Source organism: Salmo salar, chromosome 06 (assembly GCF_965601325.2).
Source record: "Salmo salar chromosome 06, fSalSal1, whole genome shotgun sequence".
NCBI classification, from domain to species: Eukaryota; Metazoa; Chordata; class Actinopteri; order Salmoniformes; family Salmonidae; genus Salmo; species Salmo salar.
Genome location: NC_138296.1, coordinates 32437501 through 32461696, shown reverse-complemented (window position 1 = coordinate 32461696; position 24196 = coordinate 32437501). Strand labels below are relative to the sequence as shown.

Here is a 24196-nt window from a genome sequence, read left to right as displayed (position 1 = left end):
GCAGTGAGTTAGCAGTGAGTTAGCAGTGTTAGCAGTGAGTTAGCAGTGAGTTAGCAGTGACTTAGCAGTGACTTAGCAGTGTTAGCAGTGAGTTAGCAGTGAGATAGCAGTGTTAGCAGTGAGTTAGCAGTGAGTTAGCTGTGAGTTAGCAGTGAGTTAGCAGTGTTAGCAGTGACTTAGCAGTGAGTTAGCAGTGAGTTAGCAGTGTTAGCAGTGAGTTAGCAGTGAGTTAGCCGCGTTAGCAGTGAGTTAGCAGTGTTAGCAGTGAGTTAGCAGTGAGTTAGCAGTGAGCAGCCAGCCAGCCACAGACTGACTAAACAACCTGGAGTTTTATATGGTATGAGTACATTTGTTTAAATATCCCTGATGTGGGTGTATAAACGTTTGTGTGAGTTTCCATGTAGGTGTCAGTCGCTTGGTAGAGCACGTAAGTCTAAATGAAATTATGCAAAATAATGAATGCTTTTGTTGTGTGCGCACTTGTGTTTGTGTGTGTTTGTGTTGTCTGTGATAGCGAGCGGGCAGGGAGAAGGATTATCTGTAAATAATACATGTGATTTATAATGTGTTTATTTCTTTATAAATAATTCTCTCTTCATACAGTCCAAGTCCAGGACCGTTAAATTGGTTTGCCTCATAACAGAGCCTCTCTGAGCCGTCACGCAAAAACATGACATTAAAGAGAAGGACATTACATCACTAGGTGTTAATGAGAGGAGTGTCCAAAGTATCAACGTAGCATTCTGGAAGTCAACAACAACAACAACGACAACATAATCAACAAGCACATCAGTAGAGGACACGTCGATGACAGTCTACAGAAGTTCAGATATCAGACCAGTACTGTATGTAACTTCAGATATCAGACCAGTACTGTATGTAACTTCAGATATCAGACCAGTACTGTATGTAACTTCAGATATCAGACCAGTACTGTATGTAACTTCAGATATCAGACCAGTACTGTATGTAACTTAAGATACTGTCCAACCCATAACTGTCCAACCCATAACCCAATCACAATCCATCGCACAGTAGATCACCCAATCACAATCCATCGCACAGTAGATCACCCAATCATAGTCTCTAGTGGATCACTTCCACACATACAACACAGGTGAGGTTAATATACAGTATATTACCCATAGTCCCAAACACAAGTTGACACAGTACTGTAGATCACTCTAGGAAAACGGCCATCTTACAGCTACCGAACTCACTCCAACATATCCCAAGCATATCCAGGGCAAGATCACTCAACTCACTGACTTCCAGGTAGACCTCTGAGTATGACACTGTGTAGAGAAAGACAAAGTCTCCCCATCCTTACCTGGGAGCGTCGAAGCTGTCGTAGGAGCCCACGGTGTAATGCCGGAACAGTCTCTTGGCTTTCTCACTGCGGCTCTCTAAAACACACGACCACAGTGTTATCAGCATGATGCCTGCCTGCCTGCCTGCCTGCCTGCCTGCCTGCCTGCCACACTGACCAACACTGTCACTACAGTCACACGCTGCTGTTAGACTACAGCCTGAACCTCGACGGTAAACGTCTCTCTATTGAGTCTCTACATACAGTCAAACCAGCTGTGTTTACCACTGCAGCCTAAGGCCTTAGTGGTGGGCAGACACCACTACTACGACTAGTGTAGGACCTTCCTTCCCTGTCAACCCACACCTTGCTTCTGCTGCTCTAATCATTCTGAGTCTAGAGTGGTATTTCCCCAGTGTTACAACCTAACTATAGACCTCCTGCTAAATGTGTTGTTTTTTATGCCTGTGTGTCTGTGTGTAGCAGCCAGCGCTGCCGTGTGTGGAAGTGTGTGTGTGTGTGTTTTTCTGAGAGAGAGGCACGCTGTGTGTGTCTGCAGGTGTGTGCTCAGGGCCTCACCTGAGCGGTTGTCCTGGCTACGGACTGCCACTTCCTCTACGCAGTCTGAGGGGAACCAGCCGGTCCGTCCCTTAACCGTGCCCTCCCAGAACCCTCCCTCGCCCACACTCAGCACTGCATGAGGGGACAAGAAAGAGCGTTGCGCATCAGAGCAATTACCTCACACAGTCAGTATACACAAAACAACATATAGGCACAAACAAGGACAAGGAAATAGCCACAACATGTAAACACACACAGAGGAATGTAAACACACAAACAGGCATGCAAACCTCTCTACGTACTCACCAAGACATACATACCTGGAAACACCTTAGACTCACTCACAGACACACACATATTCATACCTGCAGACATTGAAGACAAGGACATACAAGAACCTTACACTCTCATTAAGACAGGTAGACTACATCCACTAGACAGACTCATACATACACCACTCACATCAGCAGACAGAAACCTAGCCTGGGTATCAGCATGAACATTTCATCTCCTGGGCAAATGTATCAGGCTGGCACCCAGGCTAGAAAACACTTTGAATTCACATGAAAAAACACCCAGCCAGACAGTCACACAGCCATTCTCTGACACAGACACACTAAACACACACACCTTTGACTTTGTCTCCCTTGCTGATGCTAATCTCTCTGTCTCCCTGGGCGGAGTGGGAGCGCGTGGCCACAAACACACGTCCTGGGACGGCGCTGTAGAGACGCCTCCGCTGGCCCCCTGCTGCTGTAACCGTATTGCTGCTGACAGACCCCGCCCTGGCCAGAGGGGGGCAGCGTTCAGCATACAGCACATACATTACAGTACACAACCAACTCAGTGGCCTTGTGGTTAGTGTCTGCCTTCACGCTACAGAAACAATGGGCCGTTCTGGCTCGGACAAGGCTTACACTATACACAACCCTCATGCACAGTAGACCCAATCCTAACTTGAGGTCTGCATGGCTAATTTGGACTTTTGTGAAAACCATCTATTGATGGGAGATTTGTGTGCAAATTATTAATACAGATTTCAAGTTTGGATTGGGTGCCATGTTAGAGTCACAGCAGTGAGGGACAACTGACTCTGCTGTAGATGGAGAGAGAGCATGCTATAATGGAATTACACATCAACGGTTCTATCAGAACCATAGTCAGTCTTACCCTCCTGCTCCTCCTCCTGCTCCCCCTCCTTCTCCTTCCCCTCCGCTTCCTCCCTGCCTCCGACTCTGCCGACTCCTGTCCTCCTTTTCCCCTGCTCTCCCTCGGGACGGGGAGCGAGTCCGCGCCCCACGGGGACTACTGGAGCTCCGCATGGTACCTGAATGCTTATAGCCCTGAGAGAGCGAGAGAGAGAGACACAGAGAGAGACACAGAGAGAGAGACACAGAGAGAGCGAGAGAGAGACACAGAGAGAGAGCGAGAGACAGAAAGAGATGAAAGGGCAACACCGGTTCAGTGGTCTGTACTACAGTATATTGGTGATGTACTACAGTATATTGGTGATGTACTACAGTATATTGGTGTTGTACTATAGTATATTGGTGATGTACTACAGTATATTGGTGATGTACTACAGTATATTGGTAATGTACTACAGTATATTGGTGATGTACTACAGTATATTGGTGTTGTACTATAGTATATTGGTGATGTACTACAGTATATTGGTGATGTACTACAGTATATTGGTAATGTACTACAGTATATTGGTGATATACTACAGTATGTTGCTGTTTCCCTTCTGACTTCAAAATGGCCCAAGTCGCTCCCCTCCTCAAGAAACCAACTCTCGATTCATCTGACGTCAAAAGCATCCCTTCTTTCCTTTCTTTCCAAAACACTTGAGCATGCTGTTTCTGATCAACCCTCTCGTTATCTCTTTCAGGACGATCTTCTTGACCCTAACCAGTCAGGCTTCAAGACGGGTCACTCAACCCAGACTGCTCTTCTCTGTGTCACGGAGACTCTCTGCACTGCCAAAGCTGACTCTCTCTCCTCTGTTCTCATCCTCTTAGATCTATCCGCTGCCTTCGACATCAGATCCTCCTCTCCACCCTCTCAGGGCTGGGAGTCTCAGGCTCTGCACACTCTTGGATGCTCAAACCCTACACAGGTCGCTCCTACCAGGTGACATGGAGAGGATCTGTGTCTGCACCACGTACTCCCACTACTGGTGTCCCCCAGGGCACAGTTCTAGGCCCTCTCCTCTTCTCTCTATACAGCAAGTCACTCAGCTCTATCATATCCTCACATGGTCTCTCCTATCATTGCTATGCAGACGACACTCAACTACTTTCCTCCTTCCCCCTTTCTGACACCCAGGTGGTGACACGCATCTCTGCGTGCCTGGCAGATATCTCAACTTGGATGTCGGCTCACCACCTCAAGCTTAACCTCGACAAGACGGAGCTGCTCTTCCTCCCGGGGAAAGCCTGTCCGCACTCCATCACGGTTGACAACTCCACAGTGTCACCCTCCCAGAGTGCAAAGAACCTTGACGTGACTCTGGACAACACCCTGTCGTTCTCTGCCAACATTAAAGCAGTGACTCGCTCCTGCAGGTTCATGCTCTACAACATTACGACCCGACCTTGCACAGGAAGAGGAGCAGGTTCTAATCCAGGCACTCTCCCGTCTGGACTACTGCAACTCTCAGTTGGCTGGGCTCCCCGCTTGTGCCATCAAACCACTGCAATTTATCCAGAATGCTGCAGCCTGCCTAGATTTCAACCTTCCCAAGGTCTCCCATGTCACCCTGCTCCTCCGTACACTCCATTGGCTTCCAGTCAAAGCTCGCATCCACTACAAGACCATGGTGCTTACCTACGGAGCAGCAAGAAAAACTGCCTCTCCCTACCTTCAGGCGATGCTCAAACCCTACACCCCAACCCGAGCACTCCGTTCTGCCACCTCAGGTCTCATGGAGCCCCTCCCCCTATTCTAGCTCTGACTACTGATAGCTACTTTATTGAGGAAAAATGTAAACGTATGTCTGTGATACAGTATGTGGTTGTCCCACCTAGCTATATTAAGATGAATGTACTAACTTTAAGTCACTCTGGATAAGAGCTTCTGCTAAATGACTAAAATGTAAATGTAAAAATACACTACAGTATATTGGTGATGTACTACATAGCTACATTACATGATACATGATGTGAAACAGTAGTTCTCCCAGACTAGGTGTCCAGGTGCTAGGTTCCTTCCTCTACCTGTACAGACACAATGTTGGAGCCTGGTGTATTTGGCAGTGCCATCCAGTCAGGCAGGTTCATACTGTTATCACTGTTGGCACGCAGGAAGGGGTGAGGCTGGGGCAGCGCCAGGGTGCGCGGCGCACTCTCTCGCCTCTGAGGGGCGTATTTGGGAGACTCAAGAAAAGGAACTGAGAGAGTGTGAGAAGGAGAGAAGGAGAGAAGGAGAGAGAGAGAGAGAGAGAGAGAGAGAGAGAGAGAGAGAGAGAGAGAGAGAAACTAGACATAATTAGTTCACTTGCAGCACTCATTCAGATAGCAGGGACAGGAAGTATCCCAGTTTGATTGGCACACATACAAAATAATGTAATAAATATTGTGTGTACACACAACGTTGTTTTTAAAGAAACGTGAATGTAGACCCACTCTCACATACTGTCACATATGTTCATAGAGCATGAACTCCCAGACAGCCACAGGACAGAACGTACCTACATACGTGTCCCGATGGTTTTTGATAATCTCTCCAAGCTCAAAATGGCCGGACATGACAGCCACCTGAAACACACACGCTAGCCGAGTAAGGGACAGTTCTCACAGCATCCTCCACACACACACTCGCGCACACACACACACACACAGTATGCACATATTCCTTGTCTCAGCTGGCCTTTTGTAAGGAGGACAGAGTACGAGAACCCAGGTCAAGGGGTCAGGCAGAATTCTCCCACCTTGGACCCTCGTACACGTCACAGAACAATATCACTAAAACTGGTACATCTCATCCAATAGCATTTTCTGCTTCAGTAACTTCATCACACACAACCCCATCCAAGCAATGTACATACAAATACATCATTCCATTAGCCCAGCCATGTATTGTATAATCACCTGAAATGGGTTCTGCCCACTGTTATTCTTTGTGTCTTTATTGGCTCCCCTGTAAAGTAGAATTCGTGCACAGCTGTCCTGTATGGACAAAATACATGTCAATCAATTAGCAGCAAATAACTGTAATACTGGATTACAAAACTACAAAGTTATCTTTATGATGTTTGTTTATGACACTACTGGAGAGCACTACCTTGTTGTATAAAGCACAAATGTGCAAGGCAGTGTTTCCTGAGGCATTCTGGGAAGTGGAGTCTGCCCCGTAAAAAAGAAGGTGCTCCAGATGCTGGGCGTTGCCATTCTGACAGGCCTGGGATCAGAGCAGAGTGAGAACAGAGAGGGAGGGAGAGAGAGAGGTGGGGGGAGAGAGAGGTGGGGGGACAGAGAGCGAGAAAGGTGGGGAGAGATAGAGAGATGGGGGGTAGAGAGAGATAGAAATAAAGAAAGAGAGAGAGAGGGTGGGGAGAGGGGGATGGCAGGCGATCAGAGGTACAGAAAAGAGAAATGAATGAAGAGGGAGATAGAGATCACGGAAATAAAGAGTGGAGAAAGAGAGAGGGGGGTTATACATTGTCAAAAAGAGAGAGAGAAACAGGAACAACACACACATCAGAAAACAGCAAGAATACACACTTACAGAGCCTCTCACACATAGATACGCACATAGATACGCACATAGATACGCACATAGATAGACAACGACAACAGCACAAATACACACAGACATAATGATGAAAAGATGGAAAGAATGTTGAAATGGAGGGGAAGTTAGTACAGTACCTGTGTGTCTCCAGGGTTCTATCTGCTGTCCTCTTCATACCTGAGTTATGGAGTGACAGGGAGATGAGAGACGGGCCTCATCATGGGTTAGAGGGTACAGGGGGGTGAGAGACGGGCCTCATCATGGGTTAGAGGGGTACAGGGGGGTGAGAGACGGGCCTCATCATGGGTTAGAGGGTACAGGGGGGTGAGAGACGGGCCTCATCATGGGTTAGAGAGTACAGGGAGATGAGAGATGGGCCTCATCATGGGTTAGAGGGGTAAAGGGGGTGAGTGACGGGCCTCATCATGGGTTAGAGGGTACAGGGGGGTGAGAGATGGGCCTCATCATGGGTTAGAGGGTACAGGGAGATGAGAGACGGGCCTCATCATGGGTTAGAGGGTACAGGGGGGTGAGAGATGGGCCTCATCATGGGTTAGAGGGTACAGGGAGATGAGAGACGGGCCTCATCATGGGTTAGAGGGTACAGGGGGGTGAGAGACGGGCCTCATCATGGGTTAGAGGGGTAAAGGGGGGTGAGTGATGGGCCTCATCATGGGTTAGAGGGGTAAAGGGGGGTGAGTGATGGGCCTCATCATGGGTTAGAGGGGTACAGGGGGGTGAGTGATGGGCCTCATCATGGGTTAGAGGGGTACAGGGAGATGAGAGACGGGCCTCATTATGGGTTAGAGGGGTACAGGGGGGTGAGAGATGGGCCTCATCATGGGTTAGAGGGTACAGGGGGGTGAGAGACGGGCCTCATCATGGGTTAGAGGGTACAGGGGGGTGAGAGACGGGCCTCATCATGGGTTAGAGGGTACAGGGAGATGAGAGATGGGCCTCATCATGGGTTAGAGGGGTACAGGGGGGTGAGAGACGGGCCTCATCATGGGTTAGAGGGGTAAAGGGGGGTGAGTGACGGGCCTCATCATGGGTTAGAGGGGTACAGGGGGGTGAGTGACGGGCCTCATCATGGGTTAGAGGGTACAGGGAGATGAAATACGGGCCTCATCATGGGTTAGAGGGTACAGGGGGGTGAGGGACAGCCTCATCATGGGTTAGAGGGTACAGGGAGATGAGAGACGGGCCTCATCATGGGTTAGAGGGTACAGGGGGGTGAGGGACAGCCTCATCATGGGTTAGAGGGTACAGGGGGGTGAGAGACAGGCCTCATCATGGGTTAGAGGGTACAGGGGGGTGAGAGACAGGCCTCATCATGGGCTGGAGGGGTACAGGGGGGTGAGAGACGACCCTCATCATGGGTTAGAGGGGTAAAGGGGGGTGAGTGACGGGCCTCATCATGGGTTAGAGGGTACAGGGAGATGAGAGACGGGCCTCATCATGGGTTAGAGGGGTGCAGGGGGGTGAGAGACGGGCCTCATCATGGGTTAGAGGGGTACAGGGGGGTGAGAGACTGGCCTCGTCATGGGTTAGAGGGTACAGGGGGGTGAGAGACGGGCCTCATCATGGGTTAGAGGGGTACAGGGGGGTGAGAGATGGGCCTCATCATGGGTTAGAGGGGTACAGGGGGGTGAGTAGCAGGAGAGACACATCAGGGTAAGGGAGGTGAACCATGACATGAATGGATAACATAAATATAGAGATGACATTTACACACTGACATTAACACAAATACACACACACACAAACCTATATACACACAAACACAGTGAAACGCTAATGGACATAGACACTTGAACACAGACTAAACCAGACAAAAGCACACAAACACAGACTTACACCTCAACCTACCTGGTGTGTCTCATCCCAGCCGTTCTCGTCCCTGATGGCCAGCTTGGCGCGGTGGTGGAGCAGGGTCTCACAGCAGGAGGTGTCGCCCCCTGTCAGCACAGTGTGGTAGAGCGGAGTCAGCCCCCGCCGGTCCTTATAGTCCGGAGACGCACCCAGAGACAGCAAGGTCTATAGGGACACACCAGGTAGACACACATACATACACTCTTAGAAAGAAGGTGCTATCTACAACCTAAAAGGTTTCTTTGGCTGTTCCCATAGGAGAACCCTCTTAATAACCCTTTTTAGTTCCCTTTCCACAGAGGGTTCTACATGGAACCCAAAAGACTTCTACCTGGAAGCAAAAAGGGTTCTGCTATGGGGACAGCCGAAAAAACCTTTTTGGAACCCTTTTTTCTAAGAGTGTATTAAAAGATTAGTTGAATATCACTATAAAATATGTGATATCATTATAAGAACATCATGACTGTATCTCAATACAAGACACTATGCACAGTGGGTCCATACATGCTCCTTTAATTCATAGATGTGAGTGTAAGGAGGTGTGTGTGTGTGTTTACCAGCAAGGCTGTGTGGCAGTGGCTGCGGACAGCCTTGTGTAGAGGTGTGAGTCCGTCCTTGGACCTGAAATCAAGATGAGCCCCTCCCAGCACCAGCCCCCGTATGGCCTCCCCTCCCCCCGGCTCACACTGCACCGCCAACGTCAGGGGGGTTTCTACAGGGGAGAGACAGAGATGGAGCAATGGAGGGACGGAGGGGCTCATATATTTAATCAGACAGACAGGAGTGGGGCCATGGATTTATGACATGAACATCACAGCATCATGTCACTCTAGTCTACTGTAGTAGTACAGTATCTCCTATCTGATAGTGGCAGATGTAGAGCTCTCTGCTGCCCCCTGGTGTTGCCAGGTGGAAGTGCACCTCACACTCCCAGCGACAGCAGGCTCTGTTGTGTGAGAGGACTGTTGCAGCACACCCAAAACTGCCAACAGTAGCTGCCTGTTTCCCACCTCGTTATATTATCTGGCTCTTAAAGGAGACTCAAACTAACTGTCTACTTTGCTTATTATAATCCTCTTTAATAAAGTGTTAGATAGACAGAGCTTTGGGTAAGTGTGATTCAGAGTTGGAGAGAGTGTTGGGGGTTTTCAGGTCGAGGTTACAGAGGACAGCCATTAGCCATAGCTCCCACAGCTATCTTGGCTGTTAGCTAATTCAACTTGGATATGAACAGTTTGCTAGCTAGATGACAGGTTGTATGGCTGAAGGGTCTGGAAATGATCTCTAGGATGCTAAAAATACAGTGGCCATATGCCCCACAAATGTTATGGGTCACTAAGAAGGATTCCGTAGGGGGTCAAGGTATCAGGGACTACATAGACAGACAGACAGACGGACTAAATGGCTGATTGGTGCTAACTGACTGAGGAGAGGTCACAGGTCACCCTGGCAGCGGACAGCATCTGACAGCGTCTCACCTCCCGTGTCAGGGTCCTGGTAGTTGGGGTCAAGCCCTTTGTCCAAGAACTTGGCCATCTTGTCCACAGAGCCACTTTGGATGTAGTCCATGAACTTCTTCAGACTGGCCTATGAGAGGCATGAGGGGATAGAGAGAGAGATGAGGGGACTGCACTCCTACAAATAAAGCTGCTACCCAGAACCTAAAAGTGTTCTTTGGCTGTCCCCATAGGAGAACCCTTTGAAGAACCTTTTTCGGTTCAAGGGTTCTACCTGGAACCAAAAGGGTTCTACCTGGAACCAAGAAGGGTTCTCCTATAGGGAAAGCCGAAGAACCATTCGGAACACTTTTTTCTAAGAGTGTGCCAGCGCTGCATTCCAGAGAGCAGAGTGGACACATTAATACTGGAGTTGTCTGCCACACAAAGCACAGCACAGCTAACAGTGGAGGACACATTAATACTGGAGTTGTCTGCCACACAAAGCACAGCACAGCTAACAGTGGAGGACACATTAATACTGGAGTTGTCTGCCACACAAAGCACAGCACAGATAACAGTGGAGGACACATTAATACTGGAGTTGTCTGCCACACAAAGCACAGCACAGCTAACAGTGGAGGACACATTCATACTGGAGTTGTCTGCCACACAAAGCACAGCACAGCTAACAGTGGAGGACACATTAATACTGGAGTTGTCTGCCACACAAAGCACAGCACAGATAACAGTGGAGGACACATTAATACTGGAGTTGTCTGCCACACAAAGCACAGCACAGCTAACAGTGGAGGACACATTAATACTGGAGTTGTCTGCCACACAAAGCACAGCACAGCTAACAGTGGAGGACACATTAATACTGGAGTTGTCTGCCACACAAAGCACAGCACAGATAACAGTGGAGGACTGCCCCAAGGGCCTGTAACTGCAGACAGACAGTGTGCAGTCCCACTCACACACACACACACGCATAAGTATGCACACACATACACACTCCCGCCAACACATACACCTTCATACTGCACAACAACCCACAACTCACATTGTTCCACACCCTTTGAAACAGACCAGTACCTTAGTGTGCAGCTTAGCCAGCTGTTTCTCATCTAGATTGGTCTGTTTGTACACTCTGGTCTTGTAACGAAACTAGAGAGAGAGAGAGAGAGAGAGAGAGAGAGAGAGAGAGAGAGAGAGAGAGTTAATCCTGACTGGAAGGCCTTTTGTCCTCAATTCTCTCAGCTTTTGTCCTAGATCCACATGATGGAGCCTGCAGATGTATTGCAAAATGATGCTTTATCTAGTTTACCCATAACTTCCCTCTTCCTCCTCTCTCAACGAAAAAAGGAAAAAAGAAAGAAACGGCACAGGTTTACACTACAGTTTCCAGCCACAGAGTGAGAGTAACCCACAGAGTAACCATACAGAGTAACCTTACAGAGTAACCATACAGAGTAACCTTACAGAGTAACCATACAGAGTAGCCCACAGAGTAACCATACAGAGTAACCTTACAGAGTAGCCCACAGAGTAACCCACAGAGTAACCCACAGAGTAACCATACAGAGTAACCTTACAGAGTAACCATACAGAGTAGCCCACAGAGTAACCCACAGAGTAACCCACAGAGTAACCATACAGAGTAACCTTACAGAGTAACCATACAGAGTAGCCCACAGAGTAACCATACAGAGTAACCTTACAGAGTAGCCCACAGAGTAACCCACAGAGTAACCCACAGAGTAACCATACAGAGTAACCTTACAGAGTAACCATACAGAGTAGCCCACAGAGTAACCATACAGAGTAACCTTACAGAGTAGCCCACAGAGTAACCCACAGAGTAACCCACAGAGTAACCATACAGAGTAACCTTACAGAGTAACCATACAGAGTAGCCCACAGAGTAACCATACAGAGTAACCTTACAGAGTAGCCCACAGAGTAACCCACAGAGTAACCCACAGAGTAACCCACAGAGTAACCATACAGAGTAACCTTACAGAGTAGCCCACAGAGTAACCCACAGAGTAACCCACAGAGTAACCCACAGAGTAACCCACAGAGTAACCCACAGAGTAACCTTACAGAGTAGCCCACAGAGTAACCCACAGAGTAACCTTACAGAGTAACCTTACAGAGTAACCCACAGAGTAACCATACAGAGTAACCCACAGAGTAACCCACAGAGTAGCCCACAGAGTAACCATACAGAGTAACCTTACAGAGTAGCCCACAGAGTAACCCACAGAGTAACCCACAGAGTAACCCACAGAGTAACCATACAGAGTAACCTTACAGAGTAGCCCACAGAGTAACCCACAGAGTAACCCACAGAGTAACCCACAGAGTAACCTTACAGAGTAACCTTACAGAGTAGCCCACAGAGTAACCCACAGAGTAACCTTACAGAGTAACCTTACAGAGTAACCCACAGAGTAACCCACAGAGTAACCCACAGAGTAACCCACAGAGTAACCTTACAGAGTAACCTTACAGAGTAGCCCACAGAGTAACCCACAGAGTAACCTTACAGAGTAACCTTACAGAGTAACCCACAGAGTAACCCACAGAGTAACCCACAGAGTAACCCACAGAGTAACCATACAGAGTAACCTTACAGAGTAGCCCACAGAATAACCATACAGAGTAACCTTACAGAGTAGCCCACAGAGTAACCATACAGAGTAACCTTACAGAGTAGCCCACAGAATAACCATACAGAGTAACCTTACAGAGTAGCCCACAGAGTAACCATACAGAGTAACCTTACAGAGTAGCCCACAGAATAACCATACAGAGTAACCTTACAGAGTAGCCCACAGAGTAACCATACAGAGTAACCTTACAGAGTAGCCCACAGAGTAACCATACAGAGTAACCTTACAGAGTAGCCCACAGAATAACCATACAGAGTAACCTTACAGAGTAGCCCACAGAATAACCATACAGAGTAACCTTACAGAGTAGCCCACAGAATAACCATACAGAGTAACCTTACAGAGTAGCCCACAGAGTAACCATACAGAGTAACCTTACAGAGTAGCCCACAGAATAACCATACAGAGTAACCTTACAGAGTAGCCCACAGAGTAACCATACAGAGTAGCCCACAGAGTAACCATACAGAGTAACCTTACAGAGTAGCCCACAGAATAACCATACAGAGTAACCTTACAGAGTAGCCCACAGAGTAACCATACAGAGTAACCTTACAGAGTAGCCCACAGAATAACCATACAGAGTAACCTTACAGAGTAGCCCACAGAGTAACCATACAGAGTAACCTTACAGAGTAGCCCACAGAATAACCATACAGAGTAACCTTACAGAGTAGCCCACAGAGTAACCATACAGAGTAACCTTACAGAGTAGCCCACAGAATAACCATACAGAGTAACCTTACAGAGTAGCCCACAGAGTAACCATACAGAGTAACCTTACAGAGTAGCCCACAGAATAACCATACAGAGTAACCTTACAGAGTAGCCCACAGAATAACCATACAGAGTAACCTTACAGAGTAGCCCACAGAATAACCATACAGAGTAACCTTACAGAGTAGCCCACAGAATAACCATACAGAGTAACCTTACAGAGTAGCCCACAGAATAACCATACAGAGTAACCTTACATAGTAACCCACAGAATAACCATACAGAGTAACCTTACAGAGTAGCCCACAGAATAACCATACAGAGTAACCTTACAGAGTAGCCCACAGAATAACCATACAGAGTAACCTTACAGAGTAACCCACAGAATAACCATACATAGTAACCTTACAGAGTAACCCACAGAATAACCATACAGAGTAACCCACAGAGTAACCTTACAGAGTAGCCCACAGAATAACCATACAGAGTAACCTTACAGAGTAACCCACAGAATAACCATACATAGTAACCTTACAGAGTAACCCACAGAATAACCATACAGAGTAACCCACAGAGTAACCTTACAGAGTAGCCCACAGAATAACAATACAGAGTAACCTTACAGAGTAGCCCACAGAATAACCATACAGAGTAACGTTACAGAGTAACCCACAGAATAACCATACAGAGTAACCCACAGAGTAACCTTACAGAGTAGCCCACAGAATAACCATACAGAGTAACCATACAGAGTAACCCACAGAATAACCATACAGAGTAACCTTACAGAGTAGCCCACAGAATAACCATACAGAGTAACCATACAGAGTAACCCACAGAATAACCATACAGAGTAACCTTACAGAGTAGCCCACAGAATAACCATACAGAGTAACCCACAGAGTAACCTTACATAGTAACCCACAGAGTAACCATACAGAGTAACCATACAGAGTAACCCACAGAGTAGCCCACAGAGTAACCTTACAGAGTAACCATACAGAGTAACCCACAGAGTAACCATACATAGTAACCCACAGAATAACCATACAGAGTAACCTTACAGAGTAACCATACAGAGTAGCCCACAGAGTAACCATACAGAGTAGCCTTACAGAGTAACCCACAGAGTAACCTTACATAGTAACCTTACAGAGTAACCATACATAGTAACCCACAGAGTAACCATACAGAGTAGCCTTACAGAGTAACCCACAGAGTAACCTTACATAGTAACCTTACAGAGTAACCCACAGAGTAACCTTACATAGTAACCTTACAGAGTAACCCACAGAGTAACCATACAGAGTAACCCACAGAGTAACCATACAGAATAACCATACAGAGTAACCTTACAGAGTAACCATACATAGTAACCCACAGAGTAACCATACATAGTAACCCACAGAATAACCATACAGAGTAACCTTACAGAGTAACCTTACAGAGTAACCATACATAGTAACCTTACAGAGTAACCATACATAGTAACCCACAGAGTAACCATACATAGTAACCCACAGAGTAACCATACAGAGTAACCATACAGAGTAACCCACAAAGTAGCCCACAGAGTAACCTTACAGAGTAACCTTACAGAGTAACCCACAGAGTAACCATACATAGTAACCCACAGAATAACCATACAGAGTAACCTTACAGAGTAACCATACAGAGTAGCCCACAGAGTAGCCCACAGAGTAACCATACAGAGTAGCCTTACAGAGTAACCCACAGAGTAACCTTACATAGTAACCTTACAGAGTAACCATACATAGTAACCCACAGAGTAACCATACAGAGTAGCCTTACAGAGTAACCCACAGAGTAACCTTACATAGTAACCTTACAGAGTAACCCACAGAGTAACCTTACATAGTAACCTTACAGAGTAACCCACAGAGTAACCATACAGAGTAACCCACAGAGTAACCATACAGAATAACCATACAGAGTAACCTTACAGAGTAACCATACATAGTAACCTTACATAGTAACCTTACAGAGTAACCCACAGAGTAACCATACAGAGTAACCCACAGAGTAACCATACAGAATAACCATACAGAGTAACCATACAGAGTAACCCACAGAGTAACCCACAGAGTAACCATACATAGTAACCTTACAGAGTAACCATACATAGTAACCCACAGAATAACCATACAGAGTAACCTTACAGAGTAACCCACAGAGTAACCATACATAGTAACCTTACAGAGTAACCATACATATTAATCCACAGAGTAACCATACATAGTAACCCACAGAATAACAATACAGAGTAACCTTACAGAGTAGCCCACAGAGTAACCATACAGAGTAGCCCACAGAGTAACCCACAGAGTAACCATACAGAGTAGCCCACAGAGTAACCATACAGAATAACCATACAGAGTAACCTTACAGAGTAACCATACATAGTAACCCACAGAGTAACCATACATAGTAACCCACAGAATAACCATACAGAGTAACCTTACAGAGTAACCCACAGAGTAACCATACATAGTAACCTTACAGAGTAACCCACAGAGTAACCATACAGAGTAACCCACAGAGTAACCTTACAGAGTAACCCACAGAGTAACCTTACAGAGTAACCCACAGAGTAACCATACAGAGTAACCTTACAGAGTAACCCACAGAGTAACCATACAGAATAACCCACAGAGTAACCATACAGAGTAACCCACAGAGTAACCATACATAGTAACCCACAGAGTAACCCACAGAATAACCATACAGAATAACCCACAGAGTAACCATACAGAGTAGCCCACAGAGTAACCATACAGAATAACCCACAGAGTAACCTTACAGAGTAACCCACAGAGTAACCCACAGAGTAACCATACAGAGTAGCCCACAGAGTAACCATACAGAATAACCCACAGAGTAACCATACAGAGTAGCCCACAGAGTAACCATACAGAGTAGCCCACAGAGTAACCATACAGAATAACCCACAGAGTAACCTTACAGAGTAGCCCACAGAGTAACCTTACAGAGTAGCCCACAGAGTAACCATACAGAGTAACCCACAGAGTAACCTTACAGAGTAGCCCACAGAGTAACCATACAGAGTAACCCACAGAGTAACCTTACAGAGTAGCCCACAGAGTAACCGTACAGAGTAGCCCACAGAGTAACCATACAGAATAACCCACAGAGTAACCTTACAGAGTAACCCACAGAGTAACCATACAGAGTAACCCACAGAGTAACCTTACAGAGTAACCATACAGAGTAACCTTACAGAGTAACCCACAGAGTAACCATACAGAATAACCCACAGAGTAACCATACAGAGTAACCCACAGAGTAACCATACATAGTAACCCACAGAGTAACCCACAGAATAACCATACAGAATAACCCACAGAGTAACCATACAGAGTAGCCCACAGAGTAACCATACAGAATAACCCACAGAGTAACCTTACAGAGTAACCCACAGAGTAACCCACAGAGTAACCATACAGAGTAGCCCACAGAGTAACCATACAGAATAACCCAAAGAGTAACCATACAGAGTAGCCCACAGAGTAACCATACAGAGTAGCCCACAGAGTAACCATACAGAATAACCCACAGAGTAACCTTACAGAGTAGCCCACAGAGTAACCTTACAGAGTAGCCCACAGAGTAACCATACAGAGTAACCCACAGAGTAACCTTACAGAGTAGCCCACAGAGTAACCATACAGAGTAACCCACAGAGTAACCTTACAGAGTAGCCCACAGAGTAACCGTACAGAGTAACCTTACAGAGTAACCCACAGAGTAACCTTACAGAGTAACCCACAGAGTGAGAGTCGCCCACAGAGTAACCTTACAGAGTAGCCCACAGAGTAACCTTACAGAGTAACCCACAGAGTAACCTTACAGAGTATCCCACAGAGTGAGAGTAGCCCACAGAGTGAGAGTAGCCCACAGAGTAACCTTACACAGTAACCCACAGAGTAACCTTACAGTGTAACCCACAGAGTAACCTTACAATGTAACCCACAGAGTAACCTTACAAAGTAACCCACAGAGTGAGAGTAGCCCACAGAGTAACCTTACAGAGTAACCCACAGAGTAACCTTACAGTGTAACCCACAGAGTAAACTTACAGAGTAACCCACAGAGTAACCATACAGAGTAACCCACAGAGTGAGAGTAGCCCACAGAGTAACCCACAGAGTGAGAGTAGCCCACAGAGTAACCTTACAGTGTAACCCACAGAGTGAGAGTAACCCACAGAGTAACCCACAGAGTGAGAGTAGCCCACAGAGTAACCTTACATAGTAACCCACAGAGTGAGAGTAACCCACGGAGTAACCCACAGAGTGAGAGTAACCCACAGAGTAACCTTACATAGTAACCCACAGAGTGAGAGTAACCCACAGAGTAACCTTACATAGTAACCCACAGAGTGAGAGTAACCCACAGAGTAACCCACAGAGTGAGAGTAACCCACAGAGTAACCTTACATAGTAACCCACAGAGTGAGAGTAACCCACAGAGTAACCTTACATAGTAACCCACAGAGTAACCCACAGAGTAACCTTACATAGTAACCCACAGAGTAACCCACAGAGTGAGAGTAGCCCACAGAGTAACCTTACATTGTAACCCAGAGTGAGTGTAGCCCACAGAGTAACCCACAGAGTGAGAGTAACCCACAGAGTAACCCACAGAGTGAGAGTAACCCACAGAGTAACCTTACATAGTAACCCACAGAGTGAGAGTAACCCACAGAGTAACCTTACATAGTAACCCACAGAGTAACCCACAGAGTAACCTTACATAGTAACCCACAGAGTAACCCACAGAGTGAGAGTAGCCCACAGAGTAACCTTACATTGTAACCCAGAGTGAGTGTAGCCCACAGAGTAACCCACAGAGTGAGAGTAGCTCACAGAGTAACCTTACATAGTAACCCACAGAGTGAGAGTAGCCCACAGAGTAACCTTACAGTGTCACCCACAGAGTAACCTTACAGAGTAACCCACAGAGTAACCTTACATAGTAACCCACAGAGTAACCTTACAGAGTAACCCACAGAGTGAGAGTAGCCCACAGAGTAACCTTACAGTGTAACCCACAGAGTAACCTTACAGTGTAACCCACAGAGTAACCTTACATAGTAACCCACAGAGTGAGAGTAGCTCACAGAGTAACCTTACATAGTAACCCACAGAGTGAGAGTAACCCACAGAGTAACCCACAGAGTAACCCACAGAGTGAGAGTAACCCACAGAGTAACCTTACAGAGTAACCCACAGAGTGAGAGTAACCTTACAGAGTAACCCACAGAGTGAGAGTAACCTTACAGAGTAACCCACAGAGTGAGAGTAACCTTACAGAGTAACCGTACATCCAGGCTGTATATACATTTATATTAAAAATGTTAGTCATTTTGCAGACGCTCTTATCCAGAGCGACTTACAGTAGTGAATGCATACATTTCATACATTTTTTTTTCTCCGTACTGGTCCCCTGTGTACATACCTCCAGATATGGTACCCCCTTCTCAAAGGATTGTGGGTACTCTCTCAGCATCTTCTCCTCCTCCAGGAACTTGGCGTCATGGCCTTCGGTGGCTGGTTGGAACAAACCGTAGTTCAACACGTCCCGCAACGAATCGGTCAGAGAACACAGCACCTGCTGCTTGGCCTTCCAAACGGTCGCATCCGGGTTGAACCGCAAACACTTCTGCAGAGGAGACGGGGAGAGAGAGGGAGGGAGAGGGAGGGAGGGAGGGAGAGAGAGAGGGAGAGAGAGGGAGAAGGAGAGAGGGTTCAATGGTGGTGCTTATAGAGAAGAGATGGAGAGAGGGGGTAGTTGGGGTTTAGATGAAAACACTAAAGAAGAAAAGAGAGGAAAAGGAAAGCATTGAACTATAAAGTAGAAAAGTGTCAGCAACTTAACAGTCTGGACTGAGGGAAGGGTCCTGGTGCAGTATTAGTGTGTCTGTCAGAAGTGGAGAACCGCTCTTCGCTGCAGTACTGCTGTAATTACCATTCTGAACCACTAGGGAGAGACATTGTGAGTCCACCACAGGGACCAGTGATGTGTATGGTTTTATTTACATTTACGTCATTTAGCAGACGCTCAGAGCGGCTTACAAATTGGTGCATTCACCTTATACAGTAAGGAGATATGAATGGCTGATTGTACTGTCTCCTCTGACCAGTGAGCTCCTGTATGGTGAGATGAATAGAATGTTTGACTGTGCTGTATCATATGGGCACAGTTAGCATTGGAGAGAGAAGGTCCTTAATATGTTTCTGTAGATCATGAATCAAACAGTCTTCCTCTCTTTCTGTCTCGCTCTGGTGTGAGTCTGGGCTGAGGCTGAGGTAGAGCATTCCCCTGACCTTGAAGCAGCTGTGTGATTGGTCCTTCTGGAGAGCAGCTGGATCTCTTGCTGCTTCTGCATGCATGGATGTATCCTCCACGGTTCAATACATCTCACTAACGTGTTTAACTCTCTCTTTCTGTCTTAATCTCTCCCTCACTGGCTGTCTCACACACTCTCTCTGTGTGTGTGTGTGTGTGTGTGTGTGTGTGTGTGTGTGTGTGTGTGTGTGTGTGTGTGTGTGTGTGTGTGTGTGTGTGTGTGTGTGTGTGTGTGTGTGTGTGTGTGTGTGTGTGTGTGTGAGGGAGAGGGAGAGAGTGAGCATGGAATACTGTACAGAGGTGTAACATGTCTCTCTCCCTCTCTTTTATTCAGTCTGGGTTTGTGCACAGCCAACCAAATCACTATGGCAACCAGTTCATTAGTGGAGCAAGCTCCTTGTTGCCATAGAGACATCCCTGTGTTCCCTTGGAGATGGGGAACTATGGGATAAAGTGAGAGAGTGCCCGTGCCTGTGTGTGTGTGTGTTTTACAGTGAGTTGGAGAACGAGAGAGGTGGAGTCAGGGGGAGGAAAGGGTTTATGTATGAGAGAGGGAGAGAGAGGGAGAGAGGGAGGGATATAGAGAGGGAGGGAGGGAGTGAGAGAGAAAGAGAGATGAGAAAGAGAGACATTGAAAGGGAGAGTAAAAGAGAGAGGATGAGTAGGTATGTCAGCATGCAATAGATCGTTTCTTCCACACATGCTGACATACTGCACCAACATGTACATTCAATCACACACTACAATTAACACTCAGTCCCATCAAACAACACACACGCAAACAGAATGCAAGCTAGGGAAGCTAAATATAACCTGAGATCATTGAGGAGGAGGACAAAGTTTATCAATACAGCATAATGCATGAAGAATATTCCCATAATCACCATCATTATTGTTTCAATTATTATGATACTGTATAATTACTGTAATTCTGCTTTACATTTTATAAATGTTTTATTAACCCATCCACCACCCTCTTCAGAGGACATGTCTTTCCTACTTCATATACATAGATTTTACATAAAGATTTGACATATACATTTTAATTCTGCAGTTAATCTTAGGGGCATTAGCACATTTGTTTAAGACAGGAGAGGTTCTGCTCAACACCAAAGCAGGTGGGAGAAGAGGAACGGGTGGACCACTGAACAAGCAACCTGATTGGTCCATATAGCTACTGATTGGTTGATATGACTCATTGAACTCTCTCCTGAGCCCTCCACTCCAGACTCCAACTCTTTACGGACTTCTAACAGACAGCAAGACATCTCTGCTTCTGAGTCTGACTGCTTCTGACTTACTGTTATTGATTCAGTATTATAGACTAACAACTAGCTGTTGGTTGAGGCAGCTTACAGGCCAATAAGTGACAATAAGTGACAACAGTCCATATTGACTGTCACTTCTCTCTTTTACACTCATATTGCAGTCAGGGCCGTAGCTACATATGAAGACACCGAGGTCCGGATCTTTGCAATTTTTCAGAATTTGAAATATATATATTTTGGGAACTCAGTCGTGGTCTCAACTTACTGTTGAGAATTAGAATAGTAGAATACACAAGACATTTCAAAACGTGGTTGTTCATCAGCAGTTTCCCTTCCTGTCCCACACTCACAGTCACTCAATTAGTTCATATCTGTTAACATTTTTTAGATTGATAAATGAATCTACTTAGTCTAGCCAGCCATCTAAAGTAATCATGGTTGAATTACCAACCGGGCACGCAGGGCACTTTCCCAGGGGCCCTGACCTCCAAAGGGACCCCATTGATTTTGTAAGTCACTCTCACTCAGATACCATATTAACATGGTATAAGTCATGGCAAATGTGTAGAACTGCAGGAAATTACTACAACAAAAAATCTGCAAATCTGTTTACCTTTTGCTAATAAAGTACTTTTTCTGCTAACAGATCCCTCTGTATGTTTTTAATCCCGGTGCTGAGTTAATGGGGCGTCAGCGTAGCCTAGTGGTTAGAGCGTTGGACTAGTAACCGAAAGGTTGCAAGTTCAAATCGCCAAGGTACAAATATGTCGTTCTGCCCCTGAACAATGCAGTTAACCCACATGACTAGGCTGTCATTGAAAATAAGAATTTGTTCTTAATCTGACTTGTATAGTTAAATAAAGATAACATTTGAGTTAATGAGGCTAACTGTATTGCTAATAGGCTATATGTTTGTTAATGAGGCTAACTGTATTGCTAATAGGCTATATGTTTGTAGATGAGTTAATGAGGCTAACTGTATTGCTGATAGGCTATATGTTTGTAGACGAGTCAATGAGGCTAACTGTATTGCTAATAGGCTATATGTTTGTTAATGAGGCTAACTGTATTGCTAATAGGCTATATGTTTGTAGATGAGTTAATGAGGCTAACTGTATTGCTAATAGGCTATATGTTTGTAGATGGACTGAGGTGAATGAAGCTAGAGCAACTTGTTTTTGCAGTTCTCCAAATTGCAATTTAGAGTTTTTAAATCGTACAGATACGTAGTAAATGAGCTTCAACTTTCTTAAAATATTTTGGAAGGAGTGGGATTTCACCCCCACCCCCTCTCTCTCTCTCTCTCTCTCTCTCTCTCTCTCTCACTCACTCACTCTATTGATCTATTATATCTCTGTCCATGTTACTCTTTCTCCATCTTCCTGTATCTGTGCTGACATTCGTTATCTCTGCAGAATATAGTATGGGCCTCCCTCTCCTTCCTTCCTTCCTTCCTTCCTTCCTTCCTTCCTTCCTTCCTTCCTTCCTTCCTTCCTTCCTTCCTTCCTTCCTTCCTTCCTTCCTTCCTTCCTTCCTTCCTTCCTTCCTTCCTTCCTTCCTTCCTTCCTTCCTTCTTCCTTCCTTCCTTCCTTCCTTCTCTCTCTCTCCTACCCTCTGGCCCTTTTCTGCAGGGCGAGTGCAGGTGGATTAGCAGCCTTTAATGAGAACTATGGGGAAATAACCACCCTCTCTCTCCCACTCTGTTTAAGTCAATTTCTCTCTCCCTTTCTCCTTCGGCCTCTATCTCTCTCACTACCTCTTTCCCATCTATTTTCTATGTTCCCCCTCTCTAGCTACCTCACAGTCACGCAGTCCTCCTTTCCACATTCCTTTCAGCCCCGTTTCCCTCCCTCCCTCCATCCCCTGTCCTCTCCACTCCTCTCTTCACCCTCTTATCTTAGCCCCTCTTCACCTCTGGCTGAGAACTGAGAAGGCCCTTACAAGGCTTACAGTTGTTGGTCTACTCTAAATGCATGTCAATGGGATGGTATGTTACTATGTTTATACAGCAGGTAAGATGACTGTGTATAGATGTACTATATACTGTATGTGTACCATTCCAGTGTTTAATTGCTATATTGTAATTACTTCGCCACCATGGCCTATTTATTGCCTTAACTCCCTTAACTTACCTCATTTGCACTCACTGTATATAGACTTTTTGTTTTCTTTTGTTCTACTGTATTATTGACTGTATGTTTTGTTTATTCCATGTGTAAGTCTGTGTTGTTGTATGTGTCGAATTGCTATGCTTGATCTTGGCCAGGTCGCAGTTGTAAATGAGAACTTGTTCTCAACTAGCCTACCTGGTTAAATAAAGGTGAAATAAATAAATAAAATCAAAAATATATATCAGGGAATATGTGGGCACTTCTTAGCCAGTTGTGGAAATCCTCAATTCATAACATTTGTGTTTATAAGCTGCTGCCCGTCTCTCCATGATCTCATTACAATACAATTAACCAGCAATTAGAGTTTATTGAGGGCGAATTAGCTGACATGTAGAACAGGCCTAATACACTGGGATTATACAACCATATTACCCCACTGCACAGGAGAGAAGGAGATAGGACAGAGGAGAGAAGAGAGAGAGAGAAGGGAAAAAGTGAGGTAGGGAGGGTGAAGGGACGGTGTGAAAGACAAAAGGAGGGAAGGACAATATGAGATGGAGGTGAGGTCAGGAGAGAGGAGAAATAGAAGACAGGATATTGTCCTACTCCTCAGAAACATCTAGAAGTCATGTGGTGTTACTGACCATAATGTGGTAGCACTAACTGTAGTATTGGTTATCTTTGATCATGTCAAAATACATGTTCCTTCCATAAGACACAGAGAAAGGATCTTGGGTAAGCAATTCCCCAGCATGCTTCTCACTGTTCGCACACACGGCGGAGCGAGGGAACAAGTAACAGCAGGAGATCCACAGAATACAGTTACACTCAGTATACACAGTAATACACAGTACTACACAGTAATACACACTCACATAGTCATCATAACACATTCAAATCAGCACACAGACACATACAGTGCATTCTGAAAGTATTCCGACCCCTTCCCTTTTCCACATTTTGTTATGTTACAGCCTTATTCTACAATGGATTAAATAAAACAAAACAGAAATACCTTATTTATATAAGTATTCAGACCCTTTGCTATGAGACTCAACATTTTCCATTTATCATCCTTGAGATGTTTCTACAACTTAATTGGAGTCCACCTGTG

At 45.8% G+C, this 24196-nt stretch overlaps 1 protein-coding gene across 1 annotated transcript in view; it reads right to left on the bottom strand.

Annotated features, from left to right (window-relative positions):
- The window catches only part of LOC106601508 (SH3 and multiple ankyrin repeat domains protein 1), a 56500-nt gene that overhangs the window by 24261 nt on the left and 8043 nt on the right, over positions 1-24196 (bottom strand). Inside the window, exons 2-14 of the mRNA XM_082976143.1 lie at positions 18813-19016; positions 11014-11085; positions 9958-10066; positions 9037-9191; positions 8477-8644; positions 6158-6274; positions 5965-6042; positions 5565-5631; positions 5092-5264; positions 3041-3339; positions 2501-2655; positions 1889-2002; positions 1331-1406 (exon numbers count right to left, since the gene is read on the bottom strand). Of these exons, the coding sequence (XP_082832269.1) occupies positions 1331-1406; positions 1889-2002; positions 2501-2655; positions 3041-3339; positions 5092-5264; positions 5565-5631; positions 5965-6042; positions 6158-6274; positions 8477-8644; positions 9037-9191; positions 9958-10066; positions 11014-11085; positions 18813-19016 (1787 nt within the window). The remainder of the gene's footprint in view (positions 1-1330; positions 1407-1888; positions 2003-2500; positions 2656-3040; positions 3340-5091; positions 5265-5564; positions 5632-5964; positions 6043-6157; positions 6275-8476; positions 8645-9036; positions 9192-9957; positions 10067-11013; positions 11086-18812; positions 19017-24196) is intronic.